At 41.4% G+C, this 20,804-nt stretch overlaps 1 protein-coding gene across 2 annotated transcripts; it reads right to left on the reverse strand.

The window, feature by feature from the left end:
* Positions 1 to 379: 379 nt before the first annotated feature.
* On the reverse strand, positions 380 to 20,553 carry LOC116036042. 2 transcript variants are annotated; one of them, XM_031279468.2, is made up of 12 exons: positions 19,922 to 20,553; positions 18,479 to 18,618; positions 16,341 to 16,516; positions 13,039 to 13,199; positions 12,204 to 12,344; positions 11,896 to 12,017; positions 10,993 to 11,161; positions 8,128 to 8,273; positions 3,484 to 3,623; positions 3,280 to 3,406; positions 1,935 to 2,068; positions 380 to 529 (listed from the first exon to the last, which is right to left on the reverse strand). In XM_031279468.2, exons 1-12 carry the CDS (start codon positions 20,371 to 20,373, stop codon positions 404 to 406), a joined length of 2,034 nt encoding a protein of 677 aa, XP_031135328.1. In that variant the 5' UTR covers positions 20,374 to 20,553; the 3' UTR covers positions 380 to 403. The 2 variants fall into 2 exon arrangements, with proteins under 2 accessions (XP_031135328.1, XP_031135329.1); XM_031279469.2 differs by having other exon boundaries at positions 3,484 to 3,608; positions 19,922 to 20,552.
* Positions 20,554 to 20,804: the final 251 nt, after the last annotated feature.

Consider the following 20,804-nt stretch of genomic DNA (forward strand, 5'->3'; position numbering starts at 1 on the left):
GTCGGCTATGTAATCGCTGACAACCGGGACAATATCATAGTGGTTGGTGTAAACCGGGACATTTTAGCGTCCCGGCAATGCATATTCAGCTTGAGGCATAAAAAGCACATTGAGTGCCTATTTAGCTGCAAGGCTTCTTCTTGTTGACTTCGGGGTAACGTCTTGAGAAAAAACGAAAATGGATGGTCGTGCTGGGTGAGCGTGGTGGGTGATATTTTCCATAAGTGCTATTAAGGTTACCTCCTGTCAAGGCAAGTTAATGAAACAGGAGCAAGAGTAATGGAAACAGTCAGTGACAGCAATAGGAAAATAGAAATTTTAATCTTTGACTTATATTTTACATTCAGTAACAGATTCATTAATATACATCATCATTTAAAATGTAGAGTTTTACAGAGTGGCATCATTTGTAAAAGACTAGAAAAGAAGACATGATGATGTATCCAGGGTCCCTGGATGGATTAGGATCCTTTCCCTCGAACAAGCCGAAGTAGACGACAGTGTTGGATTCAAACTTGCTCATGTTCAGCTGAAAGAGGACAGAAACAGAAAAGGATCGACACACTCAGTAAATAATACAGACATCACATTGCTGGCTCCTTTAAAGCCACCATGTGAAGACTTTGATAGCAACAAAAGAGACGCTGTCAACAGCAATGCTTGCTCCCCCAAACACAGTTTGGACCACAATTTCTTGAGTGTCCACAGTGGTGTTTTTTGATGGGAGGAATCAAACAGCTTCCCAGCATTGGCAGCTTGATGGGCTTGTCACTAGCAGTTATCAGTTTCTCTTCAATGACCACTGACAAGCAAAGAAAACACCTGATATCACCTAAAAGTTGCTGAATTTACACATCCAGCATAACAAGCAACATCAGCATTCATTTAAAATGTTTCTGGCCACCTGATGAATGTAAGTCCAATATTTAGTCCTCTCTTAGCTCAGTTTTGGTCTCCACCAACTCCCAAGTAAAATATCCAGCTTTTTAGCTGCTAAATGCTCCACTATGTTCACCAGCTGGTCACTAACTGTATCTATCGGCTGTTTGGTACTGAGCAGGTTGTGTAGATCAGTTTTAGAGCCAAAACGTTAAGTATCGGGCCATAAAACCAAAACGATAAAATCTCCGTAGAGATGAGGGGAACTGCAGCTTGAAGGACAATTCCGGCGCAAAATTAACCTAGGGGTTAATAACGTGTACGGATCTGAGTAACGTATTCTGAATACTTGGATTACTTCCACATTGAATTGCATTTTATAAGTGTAGGAATGCGGCCATCACATACAGCTTACTAAACAGGCCTATTCTGGTGTGTTCTTCTTCTAAGGTGGAGTAATTTGGACGCTGAAAGGAGGTCGGTTGCTGGCAAGCAGAGGTTGCACTGCACAGTTATATTTCGTTCTCCCTGTTCTTTCTTTAATGTGATATGCTGTTTGAATTTCCAAGATAGGAACGCATTCCTGCCCTGGCTCTGTTGTGTCAGTTCCGGCTCCATCTCTACCTCTACCAGTGATCACGCAAATAGCTCAATTTTTTGTTTTCATATTGGGGCTTCTGGGAAATGCACGGAGTTGCCTTAATTTATTCAGAGAGTGAATAAACTCGTGAAATAGAGAAGTATCGTCATGTAATGCATTGATTTCAACAATGTAACTGTATTCTAAATACCAACTATTTAAATTGTAACTGTAACGGAATACAGTTACTCATAATTTGTATTCTGAATACGTAACGCCGGTCCATGTATTCCGTTACTCCCCAACACTGATCCCAGAGAACGGTCGACTCGGTACACATATGTTATTAACCCCTAGGTTCATTTTGGGCTGGAATTGTCCTTTAAACAACAGCTATTGTAGATTAAATGAAAAGGTTTGAGATTGATAATACAATTAGGATCAAATGATAAAGTGTGGGGTCGTAGGGCCGTACCTGTTTGGTGATATCGGTCCTCCAGGGATCGACCTGTAGTCCATCACACCAGCCTCCGCGCCCGTACAGCCACGTACCGGCTTCGTTTGGTACCGCGCCATCTTTCACCTGCAGAGTGCAGCCCAGAGGTGTTCCTGATGGTTCCCCACCATGACCCCAAAAAGGATATGAAAAGAAATTACCATTTAATCAATCAATCACTCAAAGTCCTCAGGCCAATTTATCAATTAGTTGATGAAGAGAACAGTAATTGACAAGAACTTAACCAAGCCACTATTTGTTCCAGCTTCTTAAATGTGAGCATTTTATTTAAAAAAAAATTGTTGGTTTTTGGACGGTTGGTTGGACAAAAGAAGACATTTGACGACATCAACAATTAAAAACAAGAACAGGCGAGGCCATCAACATGTGCGACATTTTACATAATTCATGATTAAGTTAAGGTTCAGCTTGTCACTTGAACATTAAATAGGCAAATTTACTATTAACGTATGTTTTAAGGTGGTGGACATTAGGTTATTGATCAACATACTAACAGCAACTTACTAACAGAGATTTTACTTCTAAATGTTGAGTTTTAAAGTTCACTCTTGATCTTGGACAAATCTATCTCACTTCAAGGCCCATTTCTGGAACTTTCAGTTATATAAATGTTTATATTTAAAATGTTCTGAACACTTTAAGGACTGCTCCTTCATATTGACTCAACTTATAGCCACATGGATGAGAAGTGTCATGGTTGTGTATGGTCTGTTTCCTGTTTTATTTTGTAGTCTGGTTTTTCTCCCTTGTCATGTCTTGTTTTACTTCCTGCCTTGTGTTTTCCCGCCTTTTGTGACTGTCTGCCTCACCCTGATTTGTTTCACCCGTTACTGATTCCTCGTGTCACCTGTCTCTTGTTACCTCGTTACCCTGTGTATTTAGTCTCTGTGCTGTCTTTATCTTGGGTCGGATCACTTGTTTCTGTACTGTCTGTGTTTTCTTGCTTTGTCTCAGGTCTCAGTGTCTTGCGTTGTGTCTCGTGTTCAGCCTTCTTGCCTGTTTGGATTTATTTTCATGTTTGCCGGCCTACCCCTGGACACTTTTTGTTGTAAGTTTGGCAATAAATTCTTCATTCTGCATTTTGGGTCCAAGCCTCGCCATTATTCCTGACAGACTACAACAAGAAGCCCCTTAAAAAGGTCAGAAAACTGGACATTTGAACATCAAATATTGAATTACAAGTGGGCAAACTCCATCTGCTGATGAAGATGGTGTAATATGATCAAAAGCTCCACAACAGCTACTAAAAATGGACCTTGAAGTAGGATTACCTCCTGTAAATGTTCCTTCATACATTTCTCACCTGCAGAATCAAATGTGAGTGTGTTGTTGAAAACTTCGTTGATCAAGAAGTTGTGGGAGGTGATGCAAAATTCTCCGCATTTTTTGTCATCGTAGCCGTGGGCCGTGATGACGGCGTACAGCTCCACCTGAGAACAGATACACAGCTGCTGAGATGAGACAAGAAGCTCTTTAAATGATTAGTGATCGCCATCAGAGCCGTTACCTTTTTGGTAGATGCCGGGACGGAGACTTTAGTTGGCTGGTATCTCATGTTGTAGTTTTTGTTGAAAGTTCCCCCGCTGTACAGTGACATCACTTTGAAAGGGCGGAGCTTCTTTACACTATGATCTGCAACACAGAAGACTTTGTAGCTCATGAAAATGTTTGCATAGTAATTACTTGACAAAGTTACAGTTGTGGAGGAAGTATGTTGCAGCTGGTAAAGATGAGTCTTCTTTTTCTTTAACTCTATATACACTCACATCACTTCATAAGATATAAGTATATGGCGCCATGTCTTGAAAAAAAAACTGGTATCTGTTCTCTAATCATGCCTGACAGGCTCCTGTTTACTCCCTGAAATATTCTTTGTGTCATAATTACACAGACTGTATCTGTTCCTGTAAGGAAGCGGAGTATTTCCTGTAACTAAAAGCTTCATCTTTGCTGTTTTGATCCAGATATCTTCCAGTAAATATTTACAGACGGACTGTTCCTTCCTGCAGAGAGATTTCTGCTCCCTGCTTTTGAAAGCTCCTCCAGTGAGAGAAAATGGACAGAAAATGTTCTGGGATCACATAATTTCAGTTGCAGCTGGGGGCGGAGCTAGGCTCTCAGTACAGTGGGGGCGGAGCTAGGCTCTCAGTACAGTGGGGGCGGAGCTTCATCATGGGGCCCTCTGCTATCAAGTCATTTTTAAATTAAAACCGTTAAAAACGGTAAAATATCTGATGAATGCATGTTATAATGTGTCAGTTGTTGAGCCAAGTAAGCCTATAAGTCAAATAAAACACAAAGAAAAGTCACATTTTTTGACAAGTTTGTATTGACGAACAAAGAAAGCAGTTTGCCAGTCAAGTAAAAATGTTTCAGCAGCACAGACAGCGACAGCTGATGGACAGTGATGGTGCTGAACAGGCCAAGAGCGCTCAAACAGTGCCACACTATATAATTGACATGGCACTATTATCTATATATGTTTGATAAGAAGAGCTGGATTATCACAACGTGAGATCATATGCAGTAATTAGCTTCTTTCAGCTAATAATGTGTCACTTGGCGAGGGCCCCGTTCTCGCCAAGTGACGCAAGATCGGTGGCGTTTGAGGGGCCCCTAATTGGCAAAGGGCCCTGGGGCGGCAGCACTCAAGCACCCACGCTATCTCCGCTACTGGTCGCAGCTCTCCGTTCTCACAGTGGGAGAGTTCAGGTCTGAGCATAAAATTGTTGTGAATTTGGTGTTTTAAAAAAAAAAAAAAAAAAAACACAGCTGGTGTTTGCTTTGACAACAAGGGTGCTATAAACAATACTGTAATGCACATAGTGAGAGCTCTATGTCCTAGCTGCTAAAATGCTGTTTATCAAAGCACTTTTCAAATCAGCAAAAAGGGTGAATAACATTTGATGTACAGTAAAGGGTCTCAAATCAATGATGACGTCTGTTAAACACTGCAGTGCTGTGGTTGATGACATGATGATATTATACTAAGTTTTGTTCACGCAACTGAATGTATACTAATTTAAAAATAGAGTTGCGAGGCACTCATTACTGCTGTTTGGAAATATTTGTGACACCACTGTAATATGATGAATTAAACCATGATCTGTCATACCTCCAACCAATGCAGTGGCTAGAGGTGAGGATGGGTTATATGGACCCATTTTTATATCATGGTATATGCTATTTTATATTGAAATATTGATATATACTTTACATTGTTATAACGTAAACTTTCTGTAAATGAAACTGAGAAACCCTGGTGCATTTGGAGCATGTAAACAGAAAGTAAGTCAGCTGTGGGTTACAATTTGAGCCCCATCTTTTAAGCTTATATTTGTTTACATTTTGGCAAACTGTCCCCATTAAAAGTTGGATTAGTTATTAGCACTTCCTGTTTGCAGTAGATAGATAGATAGATAGATAGATAGATAGATAGATTTTCATTGATCCCAAAAATGGGAAATTACAGTGTTACAGCAGAAAAATATACATGAATACAGCACACATACAGAATATACATGAAATAATAAATAGGATAGAATACAAGAACAAATATTTAAAATAAATACAAGTTAGGAATACAAATTAACAACTACTTAAATAGTATTAATAAAGATGTAAGTAAATCTATTGTGCAAGTTGCACTTAGTGCAGTTGTGATGTACATGAGTCTTAGCTAACACTCAGTGATGAAGTGTTAAAAAGTTGTATTGCCTGTGGTAGAAATGATTTCTTGTAGCGGTCAGTGTGACATCGAAGCTGTCGGAGCCTCTTAGAGAAGGTGCTCCTCTGTTGGACCAGTGTTGGGTAGAGAGGGTGGTTATCCTAACTGTTATCCATAATGGATAACATTTGTTGAGTGACCTCCTCTCCACCACAGCTTCAAATGTCTCCTGTTTGCATCCAATAACGTTTGTTCAGTCTGTTTGTGTCGCTGGCTCCGATGCTGCTGTCCCAGCAGATGGCAGGGGAGAACAGAGCGCTGGCCACAACAGACTGGTAGAACATCTCCAACATTCTTTTTTTTTTTTTTTTTTAAGATTATTTTTTGGGCTTTTTATGGCCTTTAAATCGACAGGATAGCTTGAAGACAGGAAAAGGGAGAGAGGAGGGACGACATGCAGCAAAGGGCCGCGGGTCTGATTCGAACCCGGGCCGCTGCCAAGGCCTCAGCCTACATGGGGCGCACACTCTACTGGGTGAGCAGGAGAACATCACCCCAGAACATCTCCAATCTGCTGCACACGTTGAAGGATCTCAGCTTCCTCAGGAAATAGAGTCTGCTCATCCCCTTTTTGTAAACAGCAGTGCTGTTGATTTTCCAGTTCAGCCAGTTGTCGATGTCGACACCCAGGTATCTGTACTCCTCAACCATGTCCACATCTCCACCAAGAATGCAAAGGGGCTGCGGAGCCGCTCCCTTCCTCCTGAAGTCAATCACCATCTCTCTGGTCTTATCCACGTTTACTAGCAGTGGATTCTTACTAGGCCACTCCACAAAGTTGTCCACCAGCACTCTGTACTCATACTCCTGTCCATCCCTTATACACCCAACAACTGCAGAGTCATCAGAAAACTTCTGTAGGTGACATGACTGAGTTGTACTGAAAGTCTGTGGTGTATAAGGTAAACAGAAAAGGAGACAGCACAGTCCCCTGTGGAGCCCATGTACCACTCACCACCACATCAGACAGAACACGGTCCAGACGGACAAACTGTGGTCTGCCTGTCAGGTAGTCAGTGATCCACGAGACTGTGGGCACACTAACACCCATCAGCTGCAGCTTCTCACCTAGTAGCAGGGCTGGATGGTGTTGAATGCACCTGCCAAATCACAAAATGTGATTCTCACAGTGCCGCCATCGCCATCCAGGTGCAAATGAGCTCGCTGGAGAAGAGGGATGACAGCGTTGTCCACTCCCAGACAAGGCTGGTAGGCAAACTGTAGAGGGTCCAGAGAAGATCTCACCTGCGGCCTCAGCTAGGCCAAGACCAGCCTCTCCAGCACCTTCATCACATGGGATGGGAGAGCCACTGGGCGGTAGTCCTTGAGGCCAGATGAAGTTGACTTCTTGGGGACCGGGACAAGGCAGGACGTCTTCCACAGCAGCGGCACCCTCTGCTCAGGTTGAAGAGATGCTGGAGAACAGCAGACACCTAACTGGCGCAGGTCTTCAGGACCCTGGGGCTGATGCCGTCCGGGACAGCAGCCTTGCGCTGGTGAAGCCTCTCCAGCTGTCTCCTCACCTGGCCAGGTGTGATTATGTACACATGGATGTACAGACAACTATCACTGGATTACTAAAATACTGAAGAAAACTCAAAAATGTGAAGATTCTCAGACATGTTCTGGTTCTTTGACTCCTAACCGGCTCTGTGGATGTTGGATCGGAGATAATGATAGCCTTGGGACACACCGAATCTTGAAATATGTGTATCATTTGCGACAATCAGAACTAAGTGTGTTAAAGTACTTTAATTGCCTCAATGACCTGTCACTGACGCTGCTGCTAACCGTGTTGATAAGCGAGCCAAATCAGTGGGTCAAAATGCAATAACTCACTAGCCCTTGTTTTCAGGTCACTGGCAGGTCACACCCGTCTCTTTCACCTAAATCTTTCACGAAATCTCTCTCTCTTTCATAGAAAGAGACAAATGAGTAGGAAAACTGTGGTAATTGTGCCTATATGTGGCTGTGGCTGTGTGTGTGTGTGTGTGTGTGTGTCACTCTCTCTGTCCCTCCGTCGGTCTCTCTCCGTGTGCCTGATCGCGTGTCTCGCTGTGAGAAGTCAAGACAGCCAAAATCACCATAAACCTATAGGTGTTTTATTTTGAAATTTTTTTATTTTTGTAAAGTATCTGGCTGCACTGTGGTCTTCCTGTATGTGATTACCTGCCTGGCTTTACACATTCGCTCGCGGTCCGACGCGGACTCTACGCGCCCGGTATGAACGGACAGATTGGGTAAAATGGGCGCCGAAAAAAAAACAACAGCTGCGCTACGCGGCTATACGTAGCTTACGTGCCCGGTGTGTTTTCACTGTTAAGCAGTAAATGCCTCACTATACTACCTGCTCAGTACACCCACAAACATCATGATAGGTTTCACAGTTGTCAAATGTAGGTTCAGTGTTATGACAGTGTATACCTGTCCGGTTGCTGACACTGAATCTCAGGTTAAGGGAGACGATCCACGGCATCGCCCAGGGGACCGTCTTCATGGTGAGGGTGCATTTGTTGCTGTCCAGCAGAGGGATCAGAGGGGACACGTCCGTCAGCCAGCGCCCAATACCTCTGCCCAAATTACACACACAGAGTACAGTCAAGTCAAGAGTAATTTAATGCTATATAAGTTAATATCAGGGTTTCTGCAAGTCAAATTTAAGACTTTTTAAGATCTTTATAAGACCATTATGAATGAAATTTAAGACCTTTATCACAACATCAACTAAGCCCTAAATTCAGTTTTCCAAGCCAAGTATCGCTAAACTTGCACTTCCTCAAAGCTGAAAAATAAAATCAGTTTTATGTCTGTGGTACAATCAGAAAGAGAGCCAATAACACGAAAGATGATTGGCTGCAATATAAGCTGTATGTTGGTCTCATTTGTAGTCTTAATACAGCGGATTATATTTAGACTTGTGAAAGAAAGAACTACTACACCACGGAATAAAAAAAAAAAAGAGAATCAGAGGTAGCGTTGCATGGGCGTAGAAAAATTAAGACCCGTTTAAATTGATTGAACCTAGACTTTTTAAGGCCTAAATGTTTGATTTTGAAATTGTAGACTTTTTAAGACTTTTTAAAAGGGCAACTATTATATGGCATTTTCAGGATTATACTTGCATTTTGTGTGAGTACTAGAACATGTTTACATGCTTTAATGTTTAAAAAAACACTTTATTTTTCTCATACTGCCCATGGCTGCTGTACCTGTATTCACCGTCAATGTGAGATGCAACTAGGCCTGTCGCGATAGTCAATAAATCAATTAATCGCACGATAATTTTTCCGGCCGCAATAATTTCCATTTGCATGCTTGTTTGTTTTCCTTGTCTCTCTCTTTCTCTCTCTCTCTCTCTCTCTCTCTCTCTCAAAGAGACTGGATGACCACTCTCCGTTCCTTAGAGTAACGAGGAGACAGGAGGAGACAGGCTCGGACATACACGCCGCTGTGGACTTGTCAGCCTCGCAAGCGGTGTCAGGCAAGTGGCTGCATGTTTCCGACAATGCACAGAACATTAACGGTACAAGCCTACAGCTGTCCGCGGACACGGAGTGTGGAAAGTGTGTCAGAGTTTCGCCAGTGTTTTTGTATGTGTGTGTGTGTGTGTGTGTGTGTGTGTGTGTGTGTGTGTGTGTGTGTGTGTGTGTGTGTGTGTGTCGGCCCGCCCTCGCGAAGCTTCAACCTGCAGACAGCAGAGGAACAGAAGAAAGTATAGCTGCACCTTCGCCAAAATGAAGACTGAAAAACAGAACTATTTTGGTACAAACATTTACTCGCCATGTGGCAGATAGCCACACAGATATAGATAGATATAATTTATTAATTATATATTATTTAAATTTAATATTTAGTGTTTAATAAATAATTGTTAAATGTAGTACAGAGTCTGTAGTCTAGTCGACACTCGAAGAATGCTGCAAACATTTGACAGCCAGTACGAATTACCTAGGAGAACATAGGTGTCACAAACGGCAATTCCACAACTGTACAACAGCGTGAAAGACGACATACTAAAGGAGATCAAAGACACATTGTGGATATTTAAAATGTCTTCCAGTTCGTGTTAAATATTCTTTAGAAATAAAAGTTTATTGATCTTTGAAAAGGTGTACCTGCATTATTATGCCATTATCATTATATTAGGTGAAAATGGTCTCGGAACAACAATATTATCGTTTATCGCAATAATTTCTGGGACAATTTATCATCCAGCAAAATGTGTTATAGTGACAGGCCTAGATGCAACACATGGCAGCCCAGATGACATTGTTTACTGCCGTTAGCCATGTAGCTACTATAGTTAGCAGTGGACACTTAATAGAATATATGTAAGGGTTAATGCCCGATGAGGTGTCCATTGTCAGGTATTAATGGACGACGGTGAGGCGTGAACCGGCCGACGCCGAAGTCCATTAATACCTGTTAGCGCCATCCTGTGGTGTTCAGAGGACGAGTTGGAAATAACAGATTCACATTTCCTTTTTGTTTAATGTAGCGCATTCATTTAGAACAGTAAACAGTCAGTTTCACCGAAACTCCTTTAGTAGGTGTCCTACATCACTTTTTTATGGACACCCTGCAGCCAATCAGAATCGAGTATTCACCCAGACCATGGTATAACAGCAGTAAAGCATTTTAAACCAGATACTACATGAACAGAAAACGTTTCAGGAGTAATGTGACCCGGAATTAGGGAGAATTTAACGACAATGCAGCCAAGGTGACATTGTTTACTGCCGTTAGCATGTAGTTACATGCGACAATGTTAACACCGCAGTGGCTTAAAAAAAAACACTCCAGTCCTGCCTACTTGGAGCAGATGACCAATCATAGAAGGCCGGCTTAGAGTTGCGTAACACTTAGCCGAGTAGAAACTGTTGAAAACGGAGCGTTCAGAATAGTTGGAAATCTGAACGTTTTAGCTCACAGGGATTTGTCTAAAATACATTTACCTCATTATTTGAATATATTGTAGATATGACAGAAAACACGGAAAAGCATAATATGTCCACTTTAAGACCCCGCGAAATCCCTGAATATACTGTGCTGACGTGTTTGTCAATCGAAAATAGCAAAACAGATTTAATATACCTCTCAGGTTTTCCTTTTATTACTTTTTAAAGCCTTACATTTAGATAGATTACCATTTTTCTGAATTTTGAAAGACCCACAGACAGCACATATACATGTATTTATTCCACAAATACTGTGGATTATTAATAGTAATTATTATGATCATCTTTTGTATTCGTGCCATCAAAGTGTTTCACATGATCAACATTGTACCTGCGGAAGGCAGTGATCCAGCGGCCCAGCTCCGTGTTGCAGTATGAACCGAGAGGATCACAGCAGACAAACAGCTGAACTGTGTGATCCCAGTGAGCGCAGGACGAGTCTCTCCTGCCAGGACACGACAGGGACGCATCCAGCTCCAGCATGTCGAAGGCTGACAGGGCTGCAGAGAGACATAGTGTGCAAGTGTTAGTATCATTAAAATGTTAAGAGTTCCCCTCGTGCTGCAGTTCACACTGATGCTCTAATGCAAACTCCCCTCACCTCTGCACGCTAATGTTGTTATTCAGAACAGGGTTCGCTGTTTTCAGCGGTCCCTAATGGATGCTTTGGATAGAAGTGTTCCATAAAATAGATTGCATCATCGAGGTTAGACCTCAATCTGTTTGCTAGTCCTCTCATACCTCAGCTACACAGTAAGAGTCTGTAAAACCTGCAATAAACTTTCTTTGCACATTTATAGTTTTCCTACTATTGAACACAATCAGACATTGTCTTAATGCATAGCCCTCGCCATTGTCAATGACACCAATCACCTTCTATATCCACACTTTACATTGCTGCCATCTGGCCGCAGATTCAGGACTTTGAGGTGTAGAAGGACTCGCTTTGGCAGAAGTTTGGTGCTTCTGCCATAGCACTGCTATACAAACTATCTCGCTGACTTTGTATAGATCCGGTGTCGTCGTCGTAAATGTGGTTGTTTTTATGTGTCTATATACAGTATCTGTCTTTATGTTATCTGTTGATGTATTTGTCCGCGTATATTGCCATGTGCATGAAACAGATTGTGAAAACAAATCTCCCTCATGGGACTATATATATATATATGTATCTATCTATCTATCTATCTATCTATCTATCGTAGAATAACATCAGTGACACATATGAAGTTACCTAAAGGCAGGTCGACCGTGGCCACCGCTCCTTTCTCCCCCTGCATTTGGACTTTGTCAAAAACAGAAACAACCTTTGCAGGACTTTGAAGTTTGGTCTGCAGATCTGCATAGAAATCAAACCTAGAGACAGAGACAGATGCAAATTGATTATTAAGCTCGATGTTAAGAGACATTTCCCCTCAGACTACTCTCCCACCATCTAAATGAGGATCTATTATTCTGATAAGTCAAGTAAATAGATTAAAAATAGAATGAACTCTTCTGCAGAGTCTCTTCAACCATTTAGACCTTCATTTGTGTGCTTACCACTGTGCCTGCCAGTTGATGAAGCTGAACGAGGGGTAAAGAAGCCAGCCAGTCTCAGCCAGCGCCCCCTGATGGTCGATACTGATGAAGAAGTTTGGGGACGGGGTGTGCTGGAAGGAGACGTACACCAGCTGTCCCAACCTACAATACAAATTCAGAAGTATCATACCACAATGATGAATGATACAGTATGGTACAACATTTAAAAAAAATATATAACTAACAGGGATTTTAATGAGCTAACATTGACACATAATTACACTTTTACTGTTAGATTCTCTGTTCTTAAGGTGCTCATATTATGCTCATTTTCAGGTTCATAATTGTATTTAGAGGTTGTACCATAATAGGTTTATGTGGTTTAATTTTCAGAAAACACGATATTTTTGTTGTACTGCACATTGTTGCAGCTCCTCTTTTCACCCTGTGTGTTGAGCTCTCTTTTTTAGCTACAGAGTGAGACATCTCACTTCTGTTCCATCTTTGTTGGGAGTCGCACATGCGCAGTAAGTACTGCTAGCTTGTCAGTTGCAGAGTATGAGGGCGTGCCATGCTAGCAGCTAGGCAAGCATTATAACGTGTTTTACAAAGTGACGCACGTTCATCACGGAAGTACAGCCCCCCACCACCCCCACCCCCCGAAAAGCTTATAAAATATTTTGGAAACATCATTTAAAGTTGAGCCCAGACCAGGTGAGCAGCTTCAGTAGAGAGGAAGTAAACAGACTTTAGAGAATAGTTACTTTAACCTTCAACGTGTTCAGTTAATCTGTGTACAAGGATGTTAACCATCAAAATGAAGAGGGTTTTAATCCTCCAGGTCAGTGTGTCTTACTCGAGTGCCTGAGAGACCGAACCCTCCAGATGCACCATGGCAGCGGGGATGTCCAACTTTATGTCGCATTCATCCCCGTCACAGTTCATGTCCTGGATGGGGTTACCGGGGAAAGCGTAGACAAGGACACCGGAGGCGTTGGATTTGGCCATGTTCTGCACCTGGAGGGTTTGGATTGATGATTGATTATATGAAAGCCAATACTTCCTGTGTGTTTAAAAACAAAGTTAGGAGGGAATGGTGGCTGGCTATAAAGAAGAAAAAGTCAAATGGCAGCTAATGATCATTTTCACCTAATCTGTTGATTATTCTTTCGATTAATAGTTTAGTCTATAAAATGTAAGAAAATAGTGAGAAAAGCAGATCATAATTGCCCAGAGTCTAAAGAGATTTTTTCAGATAACAGTCTGTAATCCAAAGATATTCAATTTACATTATAAAACAAAAAATCTTCCCATTCGAGAAGCTGCAACAAGAGAATGTTTATTGTTCAAGTCATAAAACCAAACAGAAACCTATTATTATTCCAGACTTTCCGTTATATGTCCTCTTGTTGTTTTAGCTGGCTTATGAAAGAAAATATGACTGTGTGTAAATTACAGAGGGTCACAACTCAGGGAGATGGGAGGAGTGAAGGTTTTGAACAGGTCTATGACTAACATTTATAAAACTGAAACACATAAGCAGAAAAGGAATTGTTCCGGACTTGATGATCTTTTTTTGTGTGAAAATAACTTATTGTGTAGTAGGTTGTGTAATTCATATAGAGTGAGCTTAAATGTGCTGAAGCAATTCGTCCTTTAATGAATCAGGCAATTGACAGGAAATTATTCATTTAAGTCATTTTTCAAGGAAAAAATGACAGACTGTGCATCCTTGTGCACAAAACAAAACAAAGACTCAGAGAAAAACTGCTCCATACTGCTACTAGAGGTCCAGCCTTTAAAGGATTATGCTCATTTTCAGAGTCATAATTGAATTTTGGGTTCCCCCTCTGTCTGAAACGCTCAGTTTTAGCACGATTGTCTCTTTAAGCATGTGACATAGGAAGGGGAGCCAAATCTATATTGCTTGTTGAATCCCATGTTTTCTGATCTACTGTAGGAAGCCCACACAAAACTGACTGGGTCGTCTTATTTCACTGTTTGTGGGTTGGTAGTCACTCCAGATACCCAAATGTTTGTGCACAAGCACAAAGTGAGTTATGTTTGAGTGATATGTCCACTTTAATGTGCATGCTTTGAAACAAATAAGCAGAAAATAATTATGTATGTATATGTTGTGTAATTCAATATGTAAACTCTCCAAACAGTCCTTGCTGGATATTAATAGAAAAACCGCTCCATACTGCTACTAGAGGTCCAGCCTTTAAAGCAACACTAGAGAACTTTTCCCGCTTCAGTCCCCCTACAGGTTGTCTCATTGGAACTGCTGTAGTTCCTGTAGGGGGACAGAAGCGGGAAAAGTTCTCTAGTGTTGCTTTAAAGGATTATGCTCATTTTCAGAGTCATAACTGACCCTTCGCTAAGCCCCGCCCTCCTTAGTTACTGTTGCTACGCCTGTCAAGCTTTCGTGTCTGGCACGTCCGTTACAGTATGTATGCACCGGTGTCAGACATTCCCAAGGAGATAATTAGTAATTTTTGGCGAACAGGTGAAATATCTGAGAGAGCAATCTGAGAGAGCAAGACAAAAGGGACTGCAGTATGCATTCGAGGTTTATATCCACGACATAATATGCAACTGATGAGAGAATAATTTCATCAAAATTGAAGCTAAATCCTATAGGTCAAGCAATAATGTGAGCCGCCTCATACGCTGACCATTCAAATGGGAAACACACAAATTGAGGAACAGCTATGTTCATGCACAGCAGGGTAAGTGACATTTGAAAATAATCTAATAATTATAATACTTATAAATCAAACAGCTTATCCATGAATCAACACAAGACATTAGCTTGAACACTTTGCAATGATAACATTCTCCTGCTTATATTTTTAGCGATTAACAAAATGCTGAAATATATTTTAAAGTATGTCAGTGAGCCTCCGTCTTGACTTTACTCATCTTAAGGATGGGTTAATAACAGATGTGTACCCACTTTGTCGTTCTCTGGGACATGTTTTCATGCTAATCGAATGTGTTTGGAGCTTGAAACAAGCTAGCGCGGACCGCTGATTAGCTTACAACGCTAGTATTCGGGGCAGAAAGACAGTAGCTCCCAAGACGGCGGCTGCCTGTATACGAGAACGCAACTGTCTTTATAATCTATCTTTTTAATAAACTGTCTGTACACTTACAAAGTTCTCAATGCTTCAATTAACATTTAGGGACCCTCATTATGCTACCGTTGAAGTGTGGTGATATTTTGAGCCTTTTTAGTGGTATAAATAGCGATTTGTTTTTACTTTCCCGGTTCCCCGAATACTAGCATTGTAAGCTAATCAGCGGTCTGCGCTAGCTTGAAAACATGTCCCAGAGAGCGACAGAGTGGGTACACATCTGTTATTTAACCCCTAGGTTCGTTTTGCGCCAGAATTGTCTTTATTTTACGTTCAAATATATGCATTATGAACAAAGAACCGTCATTATTTCCAATCAATGCTGTGCTGAGTTAGCTAGCTAGCTAACATTAGCATGTTCTTGCCTTGGAGCAAACGTATGTGTTTTTGTTAATCCTGTCGACATTTAGCTAGTTGTGAATGGGGCCTCCCACACTGCTTGATCCACGCCCGGCCTTTCTCCCCTTGGGTTTTAGGTTTCGGGAAGGGAAAAATTCCACCATCCCGTCCAAACTTTTAGGATACCAGGTATTGGATTTGCACAACGTTTCGGCGTACGGTGTTTCCCTCGCTCGAAAGCTTGACAGACCTCCCGCGCCTAGTTACGGTTGTTAAGCCACGATTGGCCTGTGGCGGTTTTCGGGCGTGGCTTAGCGAAGGGCCAATTGTTTTTTGGGTTCCCCCTCTGTCTGAAACGCTCCGTTTTAGCACGATTGTCTCTTTTAGCCCCCCTCCCTAAAACCCGCCCTAAAAAGCTCTGATTGGCTTGCTGGAAAAATATGGCCCACCTTTGCAGAGGTACTGTAGTGAGTTATGTTTGAGTGATATGTCCCCTTTAATGTGCATGCTTTGAAACAAATAAGCAGAAAATAATTATGTATGTATATGTTGTGTAATTCAATATGTAAACTCTCCAAACAGTCCTTGCTGGATATTACTTTGCTGATCGTCAAAGACCTTTTACGATCTGGAGGTAACAATCTGAGCAACAAGCTCATCACCATTAACATTAACAGACCTTGGTGAAGAAAGAGCAGTTGCCCTCAGACACCCAGGCCACAGCACCCGCCACCGAGGGCCAAGGATCACACCCATCACCTGCTCCTATCAGCTGATACGACTTCTGATCCCAGCGCGTCATCAGCCAATCATACCTGGCATCTAGTCTCTTGATGATTATAGGCATGTTCCACCCTGGGAGGACAGAAAAACAATACAGTCAACAAAAAATGCAACATGAGTGAGTGCTCGCTTGCTGCTGTTTTAGGAAATAGTTTGTATTCATCTCTCAAATCTTCAAACAACACAAAAACTACTGAATTAAATTGATTGTATCATTACACCCTGAAATTCTGGGAACCAATAGAAATGTTAATGACGGTTTATTTGATTTCATTTCTTTATAAAAAAGTACAACGCACATTAATCAACATTTCAGTAAATGTGCCAGTTTTAGCCGGCTGGTTAATTTTGCAGTCTCTCTCACCCAGTCTTTGGTGAGAGGTTTTGAAACCAAATAGTTGATGGTTAAAAATGAAGTTTAGTAAACCGACACCCAAATGCACACCTTCGACCCATCAACCCTTGAACCTGTGATACTACTGTTTATTTGCTTAAGAACAAAGACAAACCTGCAGGGTTTAAGCTGCAGTATAAGTTCACACAGCCTGGCTGGGTCGCACCAAAATGGTTAATTTATACAAGCTCTTCATTGCAAAAATACATCACACAAAAATGTATATTTTACAGAAAAAAGAGAGGATTTTTATTATAACAGTATACAGCAAAAACTCAGCAAAAAGAGAACTTAAAAGTTTTGTCAGTTATTGTGGCCATAAAAAACACCATAGCTAGTGATATGGGGAAAAAAGACAAATGTACACTGTAGTTGGAGTAACTGGGATGCTGAGATGATGAGAAAATGTGTCTCATGCAGATTAAATATTACTAGATCTTAGAGTTGAGCCGGATACTCGGGTATTATACGAGTAATACGAGTCAATATCTGTGCTCGGATTGAATAAAAATCCTCATTGGGTAGCTGACTGTGTCTGCGTTCTGTGATAGGCTAGTCGTCACAGCGCCCCTCCCCTACACACATACAGATTTATTGTGTTGCTGTGTCCCGCTCTGCTCACTCACACAGAACAGCTCTCTCTCTCTCTCTGTCTCTCCCTCAGTCACTCAGGTTCGCGGGTCTTTTCCGTTAACGTTTAGGGTTTCTTCAGCTTCAGGTTTGTTTTTTACTTCGGTTTGTAGTACTTACTTATTAACCAGTAGAGTTCTGGTAAACGTGGGGTTTGTTCAGACGTGTTTTTTTTCTTTTTTAAACCGTCAGCTGGCTCTAAACAGATCTGAAAAACAGCGTCGGACTATTTGATCCGTAGAACACAGTCCCTCCCGCCCCCCCCCTCTCTCTCTCTCTCTCTCTCTCTCTGTCTGTCTCTCTCTTACTCACTCACATACACTCACACTCACACACACACACACACACACACACACACACACACACACACACACACACACACACACACACACACATACCTGGTGTGGAAATAAAAAAAATAAAAAAGAACCAAAAAAAAATCACACTGATCATAAAAAAATTTAAAGTTAAAAAAAGAAAGTTATGTTGAGTATGAAAACTCTTGTTCATTACATTGTACTTCATAATTGCAACCGCATGTGTTGTATTCATTGTTCTTGTTCTGTATATAGTTTGTTTGTTATCGTGATCAAAACCATTGATCTGAAGCTCAATGCTGATGCTGTCATGTAAATAGTTTTCTAATCAGCAATAAATATAACAATTTCTGATCAACCCATATCAACTGCATGCTTAAAATAACAAACCGGTTAAAGCCCCGCCCATTTCAAGACAACCCGACCCACTTCCGGGTTAAATCCCGCCCACTTCCGGGTTAGGCCCCGCCCAGTCCGTGTACAGATACAGATACAGATAATTCATATGGTTAACAGATACAGATAATGCTGTACTCACTCATCCCTACTAGATCTACCAGTGTACTGTATTTAATAGCGATAGTAGTATTACCTTACACACTTTACTGATAAAAGACACTCTCACTCCCAATAATCCCAACAATCAGTGAAAGAATCAGACCCATTAGGGCCGTGAAGAGACGGGGCTCTTACCCTTGGATTTGAAAACGGCCTGGGAGAAGACGCAGCCGCGCGCCCTGCAGCGCCAGTAGTAAAGCACATTGGGTATCCAGTTACCCAGAGCGAAGACCGGCACCGGAGAGAAGTGCAGCCTGGACATGACCTCCTTATTACTGCAGAAACATACAGGAGGTTAAATGTGGTTTTCAAAGACATGAGAGCGTAGAACTGATGTTAAGCATTATGGTTTTATTTATTTAGACTGTCAAATGTTGATACTCAGCCTTCTGCAGTATACCAAATATATAGTATACCAAAAAGCATACGGTCTAAAAATAATGTAAAAAATATTTAATAAATAATAAATTAACTGCTGTGCCAGTTATTAATTTACATACGTATGTATACTATTTATTTCTTTTTAGAATAATAATTTTATATATAGTATGTGTGTGTGTTTATTTATTGATTTTATTTATTTATTTATGTAATTGTTTTCTTCTATTATTATTGTTACATAATAGTTACCGTTTTATTCATTACCACTATAATAGGTCATTAATGACTACAACACTAATGTGGATGTATCTATATCAATTTATTTAAGTTGATGTATGATTATGTTTAAAATTAACCTTTTAGTACATTTGCGTGTATCTGCATTTTTCTTTTCCTTAAATCTATTTTCTCATGCACAAATGGAAAGGTTTATGTATCTTACATATTGAATAGTTGAAGCATATTGAAGCTTTCAAAACTAATCTTTACAAAAAGTAGATCTTTGATCACCCTAACAAACGCAACTTCGATATTAAACAAAAAACGCTAAAAACACCGTTCCAAAAACAATGGGGGAACTAAAAATAGGAGACTGACAAATGAAGAAACTACTTCACCATTACAAACACTGCAACACAGGTTTTACATATCAAGTGAGTATTTGTATACAGTATATTCTGCATCCCATCTTCTTTTTCAGTGTGGTTTGTCTGTGTTTGGTACAGTACACAGTATGTTGTCATGATCTTTAAGACTGTTCCATTAGATTATTTTCCAACTTTTTTAGACTAATAATCCAGCAAATTTCCCAACAGGTGATTTGGCCTCTGTTGGTTCATGTTGCTTTAAAACCCCACCTTGGCCAGATGCAACATGTAAATGAGGCTTATCATTCTGCATAATAAGCACGTTTACTTTTAATATTTTGAGTAAGTTTAGCTGATAACACTTCTGTACTTTTATTTCAGTAAGGCTTTGAATGCATGACCTTAACTTGTGATGAAGTATTTTAACATTGTTGTATAGCACTACTTTTACTTAAGTAAAGGACCTGAATACTTCTACCACCACTGATACTCCCTGACTGTAGCATATAGAGATGTAAGTTCAGTTTGTAAGTTATGCCACATGTTTTGTATTTGGACCCGGACTGCATTTCAACACTTTGCCTTAAAGCAGTGGCTCCTCTCCGGTCACCTGTCGTGGGCGACCTGCTGCAGCTGGTCCCTCATCCACAGAGCATCACTGAGCGCAGAGTCGTCCAGGGACAGAAAGAGCATCTGGGTACTGTTGGGCAGCTCCTCCACCAGGCTGGTCAGGGACGACTCCGAGCTCCACATGCACTCCAGAAACGCTGACTTGTTGGAGAAGGCGTGGATGATGAGAGGTCCCCGCAGAGCACCGGGCTGGTAGGAGAACTCCCCATCCAGAGTCAGGACAGTAAACGCGGACGCGGGGTCTCCTGGCTCCGGCCCGTCCGGCGAGGAGTCTTTACTGGATCTCAAGCTTATCGCGTTGTCTCGGGACTCACAGGCTGAGGCCGCCCCATCTTCGATCAGTTTCACTTTCCCTGCAGCTTCACTTTTGTGAGCTGTCACAAAAACAAGAAGAAGCCACAACACCGAGGACTTTGAAGGCAGCAAAGCCATGACCCTGCTCACGGCGAGTGACCCGTGAACTTAACAGCCAAGTCTGACCGTTTCTTTTTCTGTCTTTTATCTGAGTTTAAAAGGTCCAACTGCTGTTAAACTCTCTCAAAAGGCGTTTTGACGTACTTCCTAATTTAATCATACTTTTGAGTTGGAGCTGGAGGCGGGTCGTGCGTTTTGAGCACTCTCATTGGAACGTACGGGGCTTCCCGCGGAACACTGTATCCAGTTCTCTTAATATATACTGTCTGTGCTTAATCGCTTAATACATCCATGGTCGTGCTGCTGTCTACGGCGGCCCCACGTGGACAGACAGCCTTAAAAGCGCAACCGAGCGGTTGACAGCTCGAAAACAGGATTTCTATTGGTCGGCAAATTGATCCGGATTATTCAAATTTGAGATAAACTACAGTAGGCTACACTGACGTTTA

This window comes from Sander lucioperca, chromosome 10 (assembly GCF_008315115.2).
Source record: "Sander lucioperca isolate FBNREF2018 chromosome 10, SLUC_FBN_1.2, whole genome shotgun sequence".
NCBI lineage: Eukaryota > Metazoa > Chordata > Actinopteri > Perciformes > Percidae > Sander > Sander lucioperca.